Raw genomic sequence first — 17599 nt, forward strand, 5'->3', positions numbered from 1 at the left:
GTGGCATTCGATATAGGGAAGACGTATTACACAGTGGCCGTTTGTTTTATTGGCGCCGGTGTACTACATGGAGCAGTGGAAGGAGACGGCTGCTGTTGGAGCAGTGGAAGAAGGCGGCTGCAGTTGGAGCAGTGGAAGGAAGCGGCCGTAGTGGGGGGAGGCAGCCGCAGTTGGAGCAGTGGGAGGAGGCGGCTGCAGTTGGAGCAGTGGGAGGAGGCGGCTGCAGTTGGAGCAGTGGAAGGAAGCAGCCGCAGTTGGAACAGTGGGAGGAGGCGGCCGTAGGGGGGGGGAGGCGGCTGCAGTTGGAGCAGTGGGAGAAGGCTGCCCCAGTTGGAGTAGTGGGAGGAGGCAGCCACAGTTAGAGCAGTGGAAAGAGGCAGCTACAGTTGGAGTAGTGGGAGGAGGCGGCCGCAGTTGGAGCAGTGAAAAGAGGCAGCTACAGTTGGAGCAGTGGAAAGAGGCAGCTACAGTTGGAGCAGTGGAAGTAGGCAGCCACAGTTGGAGCAGTGGAAAGAGGCAGCTACAGTTGGAGCAGTGGAAGGAAGCGGCCGCAGTTGGAGCAGGCGGCCCCAGTTGGAGCAGTGGAAGGAAGCGGCCGCAGTTGGAGCAGTGGAAGGAAGCGGCTGCAGTTGGAGCAGTGGAAAGAAGCGGCCGCAGTTGGAGCAGTGGAAGGAAGCTGCTGCAGTTGGAGCAGTGGAAAGAAGCGGCCACAGTTGGAGCAGTGGAAGGAAGCGGCTGCAGTTGGAGCAGTGGAAGGAAGCGGCCGCAGTTGGAGCAGTGGAAGGAAGCGGCTGCAGTTGGAGCAGTGGAAAGAAGCGGCTGCAGTTGGAGCAGTGGAAGGAAGCGGCCGCAGTTGGAGCAGTGGAAGGAAGCGGCTGCAGTTGGAGCAGTGGAAAGAAGCGGCTGCAGTTGGAGCAGTGGAAAGAAGCGGCTGCAGTTGGAGCAGTGGAAAGAAGCGGCCACAGTTGGAGCAGTGGGAGGAGGCAGCTGCAGCTGAAGTGAGTGCAGGACCCTGACACAAACATCCAAAAATCATCGGTGGGGAGACTCAGAGTAGAGCAGCGCCAGCTATAATTGAAATAATTCACATGGGCAAGAATATGTTGATTAATCAGGCATTTGGGTTTCGTTTTTTTTTTTTTTATAAATTGCCGAGCCCCAGTATTGACCCATATCAATAGGTCCATAGCTAGTAGGGATAACCGTGATATCTATAGTACTTAAAAATGGAATTCTTCCCCATCAGTCGGAATACTTATCATTCATGCTTCAGAATTGTCCTTTGTTCTTGCTCTTAGCAAGAAATTATCATAGCTGTTACGTTATTATTGTCCAAGAAAAGTACATGAGGGCTGGGGAGGTAGAGCTGCTTACAAAGAAAAAAAAACTTAGTTAAGTCATTCTTATTGATTACCCTGAATATGGATATGGTGTCTGTAGTGTTTGATCTTTGTGTAAAGCGCCTCTTAATTTCACAGTCCTCAGCGTATTGGCAATGATCATGTGCCACAACTAAACTGTGTCTTGTCGTAAGAATCAGAAATAATTATATTTTGAACATCATGAGCAGGACCAGCTACCGTTGTAGAATTATGTAGGCCAGAAACATTTCTTAGTCCAGACTTTTACTACAAAGTGTTCTACAAGAAAGCTAATGTTCATTAGTGTTAGATATGAGAACGTGTACAGATCTCCTTTGATTCTTATTTGGGTAAAACAAAAAGATCAAATCTATAGTAAAAGAAAATTCTAAGCTATTTCTGATAGGCTTTACATGGAAAAGGTTAGTTTATTGTTCACTGTGGGTTGTGAAGTTTTTTTTTTAATTTAGTAGCAAAAATGTTAAAAACCATCCACAATATCTATTCATATCTATTCATTGTAATGACCTAAAAGGTTCATCTCTGACTGATACTTATGGCTTATTTTACAGCAGCGGAGCAGCCTGTTCTTTTGATTGAGCTACTGGATAGAAAACCTTGTCTAAAATAATGGCAGTTCTATATAAAAGAGCATCAAATCGGCATAAATATACTGTAAATGTAAACATTTCCACAAAGTACCTGTTCAGAATCCCTATCTGCAACATACTGTAAATGAGGCCCATTGAAATGTAACAGTTATTGATACAAAAAAAAAGAATGGTAATTACTTTACATTAGGGTTTTTGATGGGATTTTCAGAGCTTGTGGCAAAAATCCTAGTAAGGCCTCATGCACACAGCCGTTGTTTGGGTCCGCATCCGAGCCGAGCACTCCGTGTGCTGTCCGCATCCGTTGCTCCGCTCCGTGGCCCCGCCAAAAAAAAAATAGAACATGTCCTATTCTTGACCGTTTTGCGGACAAGAATAGGCATTTCTACAATGGGCCGCCCGTTCCGTTCCGCAAATTGCGGAAGGCACACGGGCGGCTTCCGTTTTTTTGCGGATCGGATTGCAAAAAACGGCACGGTCGTGTGCATGAGGCCTAAGACTGCAATGTGTGAATTAAAGCCCAAATAAACAGAACAGTCTGTAAATGACAATATGATTGTATCTAGTTTGGGAAATTGCACATTAGTGTATAAAGGCTACATTCGTATTTTGTTTCCGTGTCCGTTCCGTTTTTTTTTGGGGGACGAGGACCTATTCATTTCAATTGGTCCGCAAAAAATGTGAACAGCACACCATGTGCTGTCTGCATCCATATGTCTGTTCCGTAGCCCTGCAAAAAATATAGAGCGTGTCCTATTTTTGTCCATTTTGCGGACAAGCATAGGCATTGTTACAATGGATCCTCAAAAAAAACGGATGCAACACGGATGTCACATGGACATCATCCGTTTTTACGGTCCGTCATACGGTCATGTGAATGCAGCTTAAGGGCTCATGCAAACGACCGTATGTATTTTGTGGTCTGCAAAAAACGGATCTGCAAAAAATACTGATGACGTCCGTGTGCACTGCGTCATTTGCTAAATATAACAGCAGGCCCCTAATAGAAAAGTACTATCCTTGTCCGTGATGTGGACAATAATAGAACATGTTCTATATTTTTGTGGAATGGACATATGGAAGTGACTTCCGTTTTTTTTTTGGCGGACACGTTGAAATGAATGGTTCTGAAAACGGTCCGCAAAAAAGACCGTAACGGACACGGAAACAAAATACCTTCGTGTGCATGAGCCTTAAAACTGATCAGCGTTGTTTCTGAGATATAATTTAGTTCTCCGTGTAAATGGCAGTCATGCGATGATAAGATATATACTCATCTGTAACAAGTATAAATATTGCTACATGTAAATGGGCCTTTTATGGATTTGCTCCACGCACAAAACTTGAGGCCTTTTGGCGGGGAATACTTTTAAGTAGTACCTGTTTCAGACCTGATGAGAGAAGTAAGCCCTTTAGCTTATGCAGAAGAATACACTGTTATACTGTTATATTGCAGTGCCTTGGCTAAAAATGTTTTTCACCCCCTCCCACCTCCCTGCAGTCTCTCGGATCGTGTCTGGTATAGTAGGTTTCCATGATCAGAAGATTTTTTTCCTGCCATCATAACTGTATTTAGAATGAAAGTTAATATCTGCACACACACCACATTCTGCACATGGCAGAGCCAGCCCCTTTGTAAACTGAATTCATTACTACCTTGGGAACAGGCCACATTTTCCATGGCATGAGAATGCTTATTAATTCACAGGGATCCAGTGACATTGCTGAGGCACAAGGAAAATAATGTCACTGGCACGTAGCAGGTTGAGTAGTGATGCTGTAATGAATATTTGTTTGGCTACTGCTAATGATTGCGCGTGAGAGAAGCACTATTCGCTAGAACACATAATGGACCAATACTGAGACTATAGGAAATGTCCGCTCTGCCGCCTATAAGCACCCTCCAGGATTTCTATAACCCCCCCCCATCCAGTGGTAGCTGTGAAGAAATCTATACTTACCTCCTCCCCGCACAGACAGAGTCAGGTGCACCACTGCAGCCAATGACAGGCCTCAAGCAGCACGTGACCCAGCAGTGACTTTCCCATCACTGCTGAGGCCAGTTATTGGCTGCAGTGGCGCACGTGACCCCATCTTTGTGGAAGTTGAAAGACGGGGACCAGAAGTCCATTGAAGACTTGAGCTATGGAGTAGGTAAGTATATATATATATATATATTTTTTTTTCACTCGTACTGGATGGGGGGAGCAAAATAAAAATCCTGAAAATCCTGGCTTATTCATTCAAAGATTATGTCCACCTTCACAACCGCATATTTTTATAAAAATGTCCCAGTGCATCTAAAATGAAAAGGAAGTAACTGTACAGTAATTCTTGATTAAATATTCTATATTGCCTCTAGCCTCAGCAAAATATTATATATGTTTATTTATTTATTTTTTTGTATGCTTTGGGTTTATATTTTTTATGCAATCATGTGTATCTCCCTGCATTTATACTTTCTCCCACCTGTTCCCAGCTTTATGCTAACATACATTCAATAGGTTACCAAGGAGAAGGAGTCAGAAGGAAGAACTTATGACTGTAGGATTAGACTATACGGGAAATGTATGGGATTTGCCTAGGAGCCATATGAAGACAACGATTGGACATTTTAAATCAAGACCTATTGCAAAGCTGTTTCTTTTTGCATTTCACATGCATTTGCACAATTAAAAAGAAGGTTGCGAAGGTGTACATAAATCTGTATTAAACGTGTTTATGCTTTACAGAACATTGAATTTCACACTGTCAAAACAATAACGATATCAAAAAATATCTCCCTCATAGAACAACTGTTTTGTCAAACATTATTTCGTACCTTCAACGTATTTGGAAGTGTTCCCTTACAAAAACAATTCACATTGCTACATAGTCCATAGTAATAAATGTAACATCTTCATTCCTGGAATTGTCTACGTCATGAAGCCTTTACACTTTGTAGAACCGGTATACACATTCTCTTTTCATATATGAAGTTCAGTTTCTTCATATAATTTATTTTACCTCTTTGATTAAAAATCTTAAGTGTCTTCAGATCACTTTGCTGTTTTGATGGCGTTTAGGTGCAAATCCTCTACTGGTGAATAAACCAAATACGTGGTCTGTCAAGATTTTTACGTGAACGTCACCACTTGGCAAAGCTTCTCCTGGAATGGGGCCAGTGTTTTTAACCTGGTGGCACAAAGGACTCATACATTCTTTAAGATCTTTAATAACTTGGCTCTGCTTCTATTTCCCTTATATCTGCTCCAGGCAGTGATGCCTTGAGTCCCCATGAGAAGCTTCCTGTGTTGAGAGTGTTCGTTGGCTACGAGAGGCACTGTTGGTTGTAGATCGAGTAGATGAAGAACCTGAGCGAGAGCTTCTGGAGCCTGAGGAAGATGATCCAGGTTTCATTAGACGAGCTTTAGGTGCTTCCGCATCCTCCCTGTAAAATGCCCAAAAAAGCCAGTTACTGGATAGCATGGTCTGGAACAGAGTTTTGGCTCAATCTGCTTCAAACAAACTGATGTACACGACTTGCACCGCATTTATTATGTGCTGTCCACACTTTTATGTCTTGCTTGACATAGGGGCATGGCTTAAAACTAATAAGATGCCTTGAGGCATGCACCAAATTGTGTCAAAATTTGGCACAAAGTAAGCCAATCAATAAGTGACGTACTGTAAGGGTGCCTGCACACAATATGGATTATGTGTGTTTTTTCGGTGCAGAAAAACCACAGAGTAATACAGTAGCAAAAAAATGTATGAGATTAGACAATTCTCATGTACACTTTGTTTTTTTTTTGTTTTTTTTAATATTTATTTTTTCTATATCTTTTTATTGAAACATATGCAGGAACATGATAACATGTTGACATAAGAGTATAAGATAGTACATCTACATGTCTCAATTTTCATTTTAAACTAATAAAGTGTGAACCGTAACCCCCCCCCCTTCGCCAACAAAAGAGAGATTTTTTTCTTTTTTTTCCATTTGTCCAATTTAGTACTTCACCTTTGTTCCTTACTTATGAATTCAAAATGAGACCACAGAATCATAATTTCGCCAGGTGCTCCCCTAGTATTTAAACCTCCAATTTGCCCAATTTGCCTGCCAGTTGCGCTCCCAAATACCATGCGGTTTGAGTGAAGGGAGAAATTAATTCCTTAATTTCTCCCGGTACTTTGCTTTTTTCCTAGGTGCGGAAATTGACCTGCCGTGCGGATTTTAAAATCTGCAGCATGTCAATTGTTCCATTTTTCTTGTGCAGATTTTACCCTTTTCAATGGAAGAGTGAGAGGTGTAGAAAATTTGCATCAAAACCACTGCAAAAACCGCAATTATGTATAGCAGTTTTGGTGCGGAAACGCACAGAAATCCGCACAGAAGTTTCTGCATGTTGTTTACACTGTCTGTAAGACAGGATGAGCAAACCTGCCGGCATGTGTCAGAACTCAGGTACAGTGATATCATTCCTTTATTTAAACCTGTTCTAAATGTGCTGAAAATACTTTTTTTTAATATGCTTTAGGTATTTTTTTCTGATGAAAAAGGAAACCTGAAGTTCAGGTGCCGATTAGGCTTCAGAATCTGTACTCCCCTTAGGGTACTTTCACACTTGCGTTGTTGGATTCCGGCAGGCAGTTCTGTATGCAAACGGATACCATTTGTAGACGGATCCGGATGCGGATCCGTCTCACAAATGCATTGCTATACCGGATCTGTCTCTCTGGTTGTCATCTGGGAAAACGGATCCGGTATTTATCTTTTTCACATTTTAAAAGGTCTGTGCATGTGCAGACCGCAAAACCGGATCCGTTTTTCCAGAACACTTGGGGCCGGATCCGGCATTAATGCATTTCAATGAAAATGGATCCGGCATTCTGGCAAGTGTTCTGGAATTTTGGACGTAGAAAATACTGCAGCATGCTGCGGTATTTTCTCTGTCCAAAAACCGTACAGTGACTAAACTGAAGACATTCTGATGCATACTGAACGGATTGCTCTCCATTCAGAATGCATTAGGATAAAACTGACGGACGGAACTCAATACCGGAAAAGTTTAACGCAAGTGTGAAAGTACCCTTACACTGCTGTGTATTGAATATGGATTCACGTGCGGCTGCACTGAGCGCCGTACAGGCAGGAGCTCCACAGCACATTCCTCTCCTGCTTATATTAGCGCTGTTCCGCTAATGCCTGGCTTAGATGTTCTATGTCAGGCACAAGCAGGAGAGCAATGTCTTATGTGCCCTGCGCTCGCTCCTCTCTGCTAATAGCCTGTACCGATGAGCACATTTATGCCATGCTTTTAGAGGAGCAGCGCTGGTACAAGCAGGAGAGCAATGTGCTATGAAGCCCCTGCCTGTACAACGCTCAGTGCGGATTCAGTGAATCTGTACCCCCATACACAGTAGTGAACCTCAGGGACCTATTTAGCTAGGAAAACCAAAATAATCAAAGCATATTGGAAAAATAATTTTCAGCAGATTTAGAACAGGTTTCATTAAAGTTATCATGAACATTCAGGTACACTTTAACAGTATTTGTAGTAGAGCAACTTTCAACCCTATGCAGTCAGGATATAGGAGATTGCATTTCTCTCTCCCCCCATTATTACTTAATTTCGTTCAGGAACTCATCTTCTTCCCGTTTCTTGAGCTCTCTCTTTCGAAACAAGTACCAGCAGATAAGAAGTAGAAGTAACACCCCACCTACAGAGCCACAAGTGACCCCTGCCAGGAATGCCACATTGCTTGGAGCTGCAAAACAAAATTTTAGAGTGATCAGGAATATAGTTTTATTATAATTTAATATTGTTCCTCATTTATAAAATGTGTCTGATGATAATCTTGCTGTTTCTAATTGAACTGTGGTTGGAATCTGTATATACACAGTCTGTATATAACCCATGATGAGAACAATAGGTAATATCAGGCCTCTGAACTGTCCTGGATCCAGCAGGAAAGTCATTTTTTTTTCTCCGCTGTCCTGATTTCAACTGTGTCTGTGTACTGAGGATGCACATACAGTTGAATACAAAGATAAAGCAGGTAGCCGTCAGCTCCCTGCTCCACCATTTGCAGGCTTGTGCTGTCCCCTGCAGGCAGCCATGATGCAGTGACGTCATTGCACCAGTTGTGTTGAGCAGGAGAGAGCACACGCCAGGGAATGATTTACCAGAGAAATAGAGTTAGATGAATATTACTTTTTTGTTTTATAAAAACTAAAGTGGATTCACTATTGTGAGATGGCACTAAGATGTGTTAAAGGGAACCTGTCACCGGAATTTTGTGTATAGAGCGGAGGACATGGGTTGCTAGATGGCCGCTAGCACATCCGCAATACCCAGTCCCCATAGCTCTGTGTGCTTTTATTGTGTAAAAAAAACTATTTAATACATATGCAAATTAACCTGAGATGAGTCCTGTTCCTGAGATGAGTCAGGGACAAGACTCATCTCAGGTTAATTTGCATATGTATCAAATCGTTTTTTTTGCACAATAAAAGCACACAGAGCTATGGGGACTGGGTATTGCGGATGTGCTAGCGGCCATCTAGCAACCCATGTCCTCAGCTCTATACACAAAATACCGGTAACAGGTTCCCTTTAAAGTCTATAGATGCTTGGTGAGCCAATCAAAATACTCCAGAGGTACTTGTGTACTTTCCAGTTTTTTATTATTTATATATCCAGATAGCATAGGCTCGCAGGCCACATTTCTTAGGAGAACGCTATGTACACCTTTGGGAGCAATTTTTTATTAGTGCATTATACTCATTTTGAACTAAAAATCTGTTTTCAATTGGTCTTTATTAGTGCTGAGCGAACTTGTGTTTCAAGTTTGGCGAACAAGGTCCGGGTTATCTAAGAATTCCGTTATGGATTCCTCTACCACGGACCATAACTTATGGTCCATGATAGCGGAATCCATGACCGAATTTTTAGATAACCCAAACCTTGTACTTCAAACTCTAGTTGCTCTAGAAGCAGCCTCTGGATTTTCTCTCTTTTCCGTCAGTTGGGGAGCTGACGGGCTCCTTATCTCTGCTCTCTGACATTATGAACACTTATTATAGCTCAGTTCTTATCTTACTGCTAAGAATCTGGCTTAAATAAGTGTTTATGACATCTTAGTAATTTAGAGATAAGGTTTATTAGATGACCGGCACAAAGTGAAATTACCAGTCACACAGTAAGAAAAACAGTTAACCCTTTGTGTCATAATGGCTCAATATTTTTAATAATGGCCAATTGAAAATATGATTCTTAGCTAAAAATTTGTAATGCAAACATAAAAAATGCCTCCAATGGTATACATAGCCTTTAAATGTGCATAGCTCATTGTGTCATTTCCTTAAAAACAAGAAACAGAGACGGGCAGACGTTTTTAGCCACGGGAAAGAGAGAGACATACCCTTGTCTTTCTTGTATGCATTGTAATTCTATCATAAAGGGAAATGTGATCTATCACCTTGGACAGGGATTTGAAAATTTGAAATCCCTATGCACTATTTTGCTACCTGTGTCATTTGATTAGGTGCCCATGTAGCTTATGGTACATTGGACAGAAAAAAACAAGAAGTCAGGATTCGACTAAATGAACACAAATCTAATATTAAATGATTTTGTGACGTACAATCCAAGGGAAAATAAAAATAAAACTAACAGAATGAAGTAACATTGTTGCAACACTGTTTTGAAATGGGACATAAGAGGAATGAATTGAGGTCAACCATTTTAGAATATGTCACTCCACATAAAATAGAAGAATATAATAAATGAAAATTGTTGCAACATGAGACTAGGTGGATTACAAAAATGGAAACATTAAAGCCAAAGGGGTTAAATGAGATGTAAATTTAGAGTATTTTTATAGGTCTGCTTCTATGTTTTGTTGTTTCAATGCTGTTATATATTACCTTTTGTATATCGTAACATGTGAAGGTTAATGAGATGATGCAGTGAGCGCTGCCTATTTAAGAAACATGTTTACATCCCACTGGTACGCATGAGTAAGGGGGTGTGACCCCCGAAACGTCATGCAGTACAGGGTGGGAACTAGCTCTGCATTCTCCTAAGAAATGTGGCCTGAGAGCCTATGCTATATGGATATATATATATATAATAAAAAAATTGGAAAGTACACAAGTACCTGTGAAATTGTGAGTATTTTGATTGGCTCATCAAGCATCCAGAGACTTTAACACGTCTTGCAGTTTGTACTGTGATTGTGAATTGGAGCCGAGTGAGGTTCTGAAAGCAGATCGTGATTACCACTCCACATGGGAGCTATATATATATATATATATATATATATAAATATATATACACAGTACAGACCAAAAGTTTGGACACACCTTCTCATTCAAAGAGTTTTCTTTATTTTCATGACTATTAAAATTGTAGATTCACACTGAAGGCATCAAAACTATGAATTAACGCATGTGGAATTATATACATAACAAACAAGTGTGAAACAACTGAAAATATGTTCTAGGTTCTTCAAAGTAGCCACCTTTTGCTTTGATTACTGCTTTGCACACTCTTGGCATTCTCTTGATGAGCTTCAAGAGGTAGACCCCTGAAATGGTTTTCACTTCACAGGTGTGCCCTGTCAGGTTTAATAAGTGGGATTTCTTGCCTTATAAATGGGGTTGGGACCATCAGTTGCGTTGAGGAGAAGTCAGGTGGATACACAGCTGATAGTTCTACTGAATAGACTGTTAGAATTTGTATTATGGCAAGAAAAAAGCAGCTAAGTAAAGAAAAACGAGTGGCCATCATTACTTTAAGAAATGAAGGTCAGTCAGTCAGCCGAAAAATTGGGAAAACTTTGAAAGTAAGGGCTATTTGACCATGAAGGAGAGTGATGGGGTGCTGCGCCAGATGACCTGGCCTCCACAGTCACCGGACCTGAACCCAATCGAGATGGTTTGGGGTGAGCTGGACCGCAGAGTGAAGGCAAAAGGGCCAACAAGTGGTAAGCATCTCTGGGAACTCCTTCAAGACTGTTGGAAGACCATTTCAGGGGACTACCTCTTGAAGCTCATCAAGAGAATGCCAAAAGTGTGCAGAGCAGTAATCATAGCAAAAGGTGGCTACTTTGAAGAACCTAGAATATGACATATTTTCAGTTGTTTTACACTTGTTTGTTATGTATATAATTCCACATGTGTTAATTCATAGTTTTGATGCCTTCATAGTCATGAAAATAAAGAAAACTCTTTGAATGAGAAGGTGTGTCCAAACTTTTGGTCTGTACTGTATATATATATATATATATATATATACTACAATGGCACTAAGAGGGCAACACTATTGTAAGGGGAGCAGTAAGGGGTCATTCTTACTGTGCTGGCATAACTAATGTGAGGAAGCACTAAGGTGAATACAGTAGTGTATGTGAGCACGAAGGGAGTATTCTACTGTGTGGGGACACTACGGGGACATTCTGTGTGGGAGAATTAAAGGGGCTAACTGTGGAGGCACTAACAGGGCATTCTTACTATGAGGGGGCACTATGGGGACATTATATGGTGAAAGGGGAACTACTGCCTGGGACCACTAAGGGGAGGATAACTACTGTGTTGGGGGTACTAAGGGGGATAACAACTATGTGGGGACACAAAACAGACAGGGCAATATTGGGCATGTATAGATATTTGGTGGAGCTAGAAACGTGGCTTAGTGTAAAAATTTGCCGCGGTTATATTGTCCCTCCTTGGGCTTTTCAAAAGTTGGGGTGTATGAGTAATATAATAGGTTTAAGAAGTTGTACAATTCCCATCTCATTCTTTCATGGCTAGGATGAGAATACCCTAAGTAAGGAAGGGCTGGGGGTGGCCAGAGTTATGGAAACATGTGAGCCGGCTGTGCTCTGCTCTGGTTTCCGGTACCTCAGAAGTTATAGTAACAGCTTAGTTCGCTGTGCTGTCCTGATTGTGTGACTTCCATTAACTGCTATGGGAATTACAGAAACAGCAGAGAGAAGCCTGCTTGGCCGTTCCCATAACTCCTCCTACTTGGCAATTGTCGTAACTACGCCTACGCCAGGTTACTCCCATCTCAGCCATCTGAGATGGGGATGATATTTTAAGGAATAAAACTAAAACAAGTACAATCTGCATAATATTAACAGGTGGTTACTAACATAACTGACAATGTAAGACATTGTTCCTGTGAGCTACTGCACTTTTCTTTTGAAACATTTACTTACTCTCTACTGCCAGGTGTAAGTCACATATCCGTTTCCCAGCGTCATTTGATACAGTACAGCGGTACGAGCCATTGTCTGCTTTACTGACGTTTTGCATTAACAGTTTCTGAGTGTATACTAAGGCAAAAGGAAAGAAAAATGTATATAAGACTTGATGCTGTAATTATACTTGGTAATGTATTTATAGTATTTGTGACAGATATTATCTATTAAAAGGGATGTGCAGTGCCAGTATATTAATGTGCCGTATACTGCTGAGGCCAGTGAATGGCTGCACGTGACCTGTGTGCAGAAAACATCACTGCTGCCACCATGAAGATGGCAATGCTAGAAACGGCAGGCGAGAAAAGTGGTAAGTATCGCTGCGTTTGTTGTGTTAGACCAGGGGTCAGCAACCTCCGGCACTCTAGCTGTTGCGAAACTACAACTCTCATCATGCTCCATTCACTTTTGTGGGAGTTCTGGGAGTCGTAGTGTGCATGCTGGGAGTCGTAGTTTCACCATACCTAGAGTGCCGAAGGTTGCTGATCCCTGTTTGAGAACATTTACAGCTGCTGCCTGAGTTTTTATTTAACTTGGACAACCCATTTAGGCTAGGTCTACACGACGACATTTGTCGCGCGACATTTTGTTGCACCAATGTCGCGCGACAATTTTTATAATGGCAGTCTATGGTGTCGCACTGCAACATGCTGCGACTGCGACGCAACAGTCGCAGAAAATCCATTCGAGATGGATTTTTCTGCGACTGTTGCGTCGCAGTCGCAGCATGTCGCATGTTTCAGTGCGACACCATAGACTGCCATTATAAATATTGTCGCGCAACATTGGTGCAACAAAATGTCGCGCAACAAATGTTGCGACTTATTGTCGCGCGACAAATGTCGTCGTGTAGACCTAGCCTTAAAGAAGAACTCCTGCAAAAATGTTTTTCTCTGACCTGCTAGAAAGGTACATGATGTAATCTGTAGTGAATGTAATCTTCTTACCAGTGTCTCTATTTGTGAGTTATAACCTCCCTTCTGATCCTCAGCTGTGTCATGTGACCAACAGTCAGACTTTCCAAATAACACAGCATCTTATGTGTGGACAGGAAGTCAGTTTCTCTCTGTTGGGAGCCTTAAAGGGGTTATCCCATGACTAATGTAAAAAAGGAAAATCAGACATCGTATAGCACATGGCGACCTCTTTCTAACAAAGCTAGAACCAGCTCTGTACCTCACATGGATCCAGAGGAGATCTCCTCAATAATTCCTCTGCTAGATTTATATCAAGCTGGCAGCCAAGGGGGCGTGTCCATCCTCTCCCTATCACAACTCAGGAGGCAGTTGAAGGATGAAACTGAGCATGTGCGGCCTTCTCAGTGAGCAGGACAAAGAAATAAGAAAAATAACAAACAGACATGCAATTACAAAAGTATTCAGATGCAGGTGCTGGTTTGAAAACTGTAGAATATTTTTCATGAGACAACCCTCTTAATGTCAGTCTCAAAGGAATGAATAGAGACGTAACTGACTTCTGGTCCTGTATCAGTTGGAGATCCGAGAGTTGGTCACATGACACAACAGAGGATCAGAAGGGAGGGGATAGCTCACAAATACAGTCACTGGTAAGAAGATTACATTCACTACAGATTACATCATGCATCGGGTCAGAGAATAAATTTTTGGGAGTTCTACTTTAACAAATTCAGGGTTCAGGCTAGGGCTACACTGCGCCAGCTCTCGCTACCAGGATCGTTGCATAACAGTGATCCAATATGAATGGGATCCCCATGATAGTCGCAAGAAATCCAGCACGGCTGTATCCCATTTCTATGGGATCACCACTACTCAGTGATCCTGGCCGCGACCAGTGGCGTTGGGTAGCCCTAGCCTCAGGATTTTAGCCCCTTCATTACTGAGCCTGTTTTGTTGGAATTATTCAGCATGAGAGCTTGTTTTTTGTGGGATGAGGCTAAGTTCACACGAACATGTGTGATCCGTGGCCGTATTGCGGCCCGCAAATCGCGGGCCGCAATACGCGGCCACAGTTCTGTGTGAATTCCCCATCACGGATGCGGACCCATTCACTTCAATGGGTCCGCAAATCCGGAATCGCGGAACGTCCCGTACTTCCGTTCCGCAAAAAGATAGAACAAGTCCTATCTTTTAGCGGAACGGCCGGATCGCGGACCCATTAAAGTGAATGGGTTCGCGATCCGATGCGGCAGACCTACGGCCGGCGATCGTGCATTGCGGCCCGCTATTTGCGGGCCGCAGCACAGGCACGGGTCACACACGTTCGTGTGAACTCGGCCTGAGTTATGTTTTTCAATGGCACCATTTTGATCAAACGTTTTGGGGGTGGGGTGGACAAAGAAAAAAAACTGCAATTGGGAGAAGTCGCAGAACGGGGGGGGCGAGAAGTTCCAGATTGCGGAGCAAAGAACCTTTGAGCCGCAATCTGTGCCATAAATACGCCTAATTTAGCCACATTTCTGTTTAATAAATGACCCCCCCTTATTTATTTTTGTTAAATTTGTCAAACTTTCATTTTCTTAAGTCCCACTAGTAAACTCCACAATGTGATCCACTGTTCACTGATGTAATGCTTTGGCATACTCAAATCATTATTGCCTTTGACACAGGCTAATAGGTATATTTGCTAGACCCCTGGCTGCCATGACAACTGTTGGCTCCCCGTGATTGGGTTGTGGGGTGCAGATGGCTGTCAGAGGTTGCCCCCCCCCCCCCCCCCCCCCCCCCCCCCCCCGTCTAAGCTTCTAGACTCCTCAGTTGCTATTGACTGTATTGACTGCAGCATCCAAAGGGTTAATCCAGCAGAGCAGTGAAGTCCTGCTATGTCTTCCAAGGTTAGTACAGCAACATTCACAGGGCTCAGCAGCACCACCTGGTGCTGGCATGCTAAAACTGCAGCGATAAGAGACCACTCTGATGTTAAAAGACGGTCCGTAATCCAGAAGTGGTTAAACAACTCAATGTTGCCAGATGTGCTGTTGTTACTGTTGTTTGGTAACGGTACCGCGTTATATAAATATGGAAACCATTCCAGCCACTAGGTGGTGCTGTTATGTGTAGGTTACTAAACTTTATTATTTGGAACAGCTGTAACAGCAGAATAAAAGTTGTTGATGTTACTAGTCAGCACCGTAATGGCCACTAGAAGATGAATCAGCAGATCGTTTCCATCCTTGCAGAGAAGACCACTAGTCTAAGGCTGGATACATATTACGTTTTTGTCTTATGTTTAATGTATTCAAAAAACATGTATGTTAAAGGGATGCCTAAGACGGATGCCATACAGTGGCATCTGTCACCATAAAGTTCCATTGTAATAAAATAAAAATAATGATGCATACGTTAACATATACTTTTTTTTTTTTACTGGACTCTGCGGGATGGAAAAGCATAGTGCGTACTGCGCTTTTGCATCCTGTATTTCCCAATGTATATGTTAAACATAAGGCAAAACGTGATGTGAGCCCAGCCTATACTCTCCATGAGCAAAGACATCTTTACCCGTGTTTCTAAAAGAAAACATGTATCCAAATTAGGCATAAAACATGAAGCTAATGGTTACGGTACATTCGTGTCAATGAGCATATTCCTTCATACCTTTTGTGCTGATAAAATAATTCTTCAAACAAGATTCAAATATTAGTAATGTTACCGCGGTGACACACAAAGATGTGATGTTCTCACCGTGCAATGTAGGTGAGTATTCCTGGCGCTTTAGACGCTGCCAATGGTATTTCATGGGCTCTGAACCAGCTGTTGACCTGCAGTGCAGTGTGACATTCCTGCCCACTATTTTGTCTCCTTCTATCCAACAACTAGGCTCCGATGGCTTCACTGTAAAGAAAGTAAATGTAATATATCTATGTACAGACGAATCCATATTTCTCATTCAAAACTGTAACCAATCAGTATGGAGAGCAGCTACAAAGAGGACCCAGTTCACTAATGCATTGCACAATGGACAGCCTATTGATGTTGTTTTCTTGTGCAGCTAAAAAAGTCAGCCTAAAACTTCGATGATAACTGTAAAAGTTCATTTCCCTGCGGTGGTGCTGCAGGAAAACCGAGCACTTGCTCCCAGATTCTCTTAGTTTACATGGGTTTTACAGGCAGGTACAGAAAGTTATAAAAAAAAAATATATTATACAGTATATCTTGAATTCTCCAAAGCATTTGATACTGTGCCATATAAAATCAGAATGCTTGGACTGGAGAAAAATGTCTGTAAGTGGGTAAGTAACTGGCTCAGTGATAGAAAACAAAGGGTGGTTATTAACGGTACATACTCAGATTGGGTCACTGTCACTAGTGGAGTACCTCAGGAGTCAGTATTGGGCCCTACTCTCTTCATTTTATTTATTAATGATCTTGTAGAAGGCTTGCACAATAAAGTATCAATTTTTGCAGATGACACTAAACTGTGTAAAGTAATTAACACTGAAGAGGACAGTATACTGCTACAGAGGGATCTGGATAGATTGGAGGCTTGGGCAGATAAGTGGCAGATGAGGTTTAACACTGACAAATGTAAAGTTATGCACATGGGAAGGAAAAATGCAAGTCACCCGTACATACTAAATGGTAAAACACTTGGTAACACTGACATGGAAAATGACTTATGAATGTTAGTTGACTGTAGACTTAACTGTAGAAACCAGTGTCAGGCCACTGCTGCCAAGGCCAATAAGATAATGGGGTTGATTAAAAGGGGCATAGATGCCTATGATGAGAACTTTACAAATCGCTAGTCAGACCACACATGGAGTACTGTGTACAGTTTTGGGCTCCTGTGAACAAGGCAGACATAGCAGAGCTGGAGAGGGTTCAGAGGAGGGCAACTAAAGTAACTAATAGCATGGCCTCATTTAAAAAAATGTTTTTTATGTCGCTGCATTTCAAGAACCATTTTAGGCTACTTTCACACTTGCGTTAAGAGCGGATCCGTCTGGTGTCTGCATAGACGGATCCGCTCCTATAATGCAGACGTTTGGATCCGTTCAGAACGGATCCGTCTGCATTATAGTTTAAAAAATATTCTAAGTGTGAAAGTAGTTCAGACGGATCCGTCCAGACTTTACATTGAAAGTCAATGGGGGACGGATCCGTTTGAAAATTGAGCCATATGGTGTCAACTTCAAACGGATCCGTCCCCATTGACTTACATTGATGCATTCTGAGCAGATCCGCATCCACTCAGAATGCATTAGGGCAGTACGGATGCGTTTGGGGCCGCTTGTGAGCCCCTTCAAACGGAGCTCACAAGCGGAGCCCCGAACGCTAGTGTGAAAGTAGCCTAAGAAATTTAATTTTCCGTCAATGTAACTGTATGTGGACTTCAAGATGTAGTTTTCGTTGGTATGATCTTGGGATATAGGGGGTACAGGTGGTGGGGAAAAAA

The 17599-nt window shown here is 42.3% G+C and overlaps 1 protein-coding gene across 1 annotated transcript in view; it reads right to left on the reverse strand.

Moving 5' to 3' along the window:
- Positions 1–4497: 4497 nt before the first annotated feature.
- The window catches only part of LOC120999974 (CXADR like membrane protein), a 127426-nt gene continuing 114324 nt past the window's right edge, over positions 4498–17599 (reverse strand). Inside the window, exons 4-7 of the mRNA XM_040431009.1 lie at positions 15886–16035; positions 12182–12298; positions 7582–7723; positions 4498–5402 (exon numbers count right to left, since the gene is read on the reverse strand). Of these exons, the coding sequence (XP_040286943.1) occupies positions 5213–5402; positions 7582–7723; positions 12182–12298; positions 15886–16035 (599 nt within the window). The 3' untranslated portion in view covers positions 4498–5212. The remainder of the gene's footprint in view (positions 5403–7581; positions 7724–12181; positions 12299–15885; positions 16036–17599) is intronic.

Source organism: Bufo bufo, chromosome 1 (genome assembly GCF_905171765.1).
Source record: "Bufo bufo chromosome 1, aBufBuf1.1, whole genome shotgun sequence".
NCBI lineage: Eukaryota > Metazoa > Chordata > Amphibia > Anura > Bufonidae > Bufo > Bufo bufo.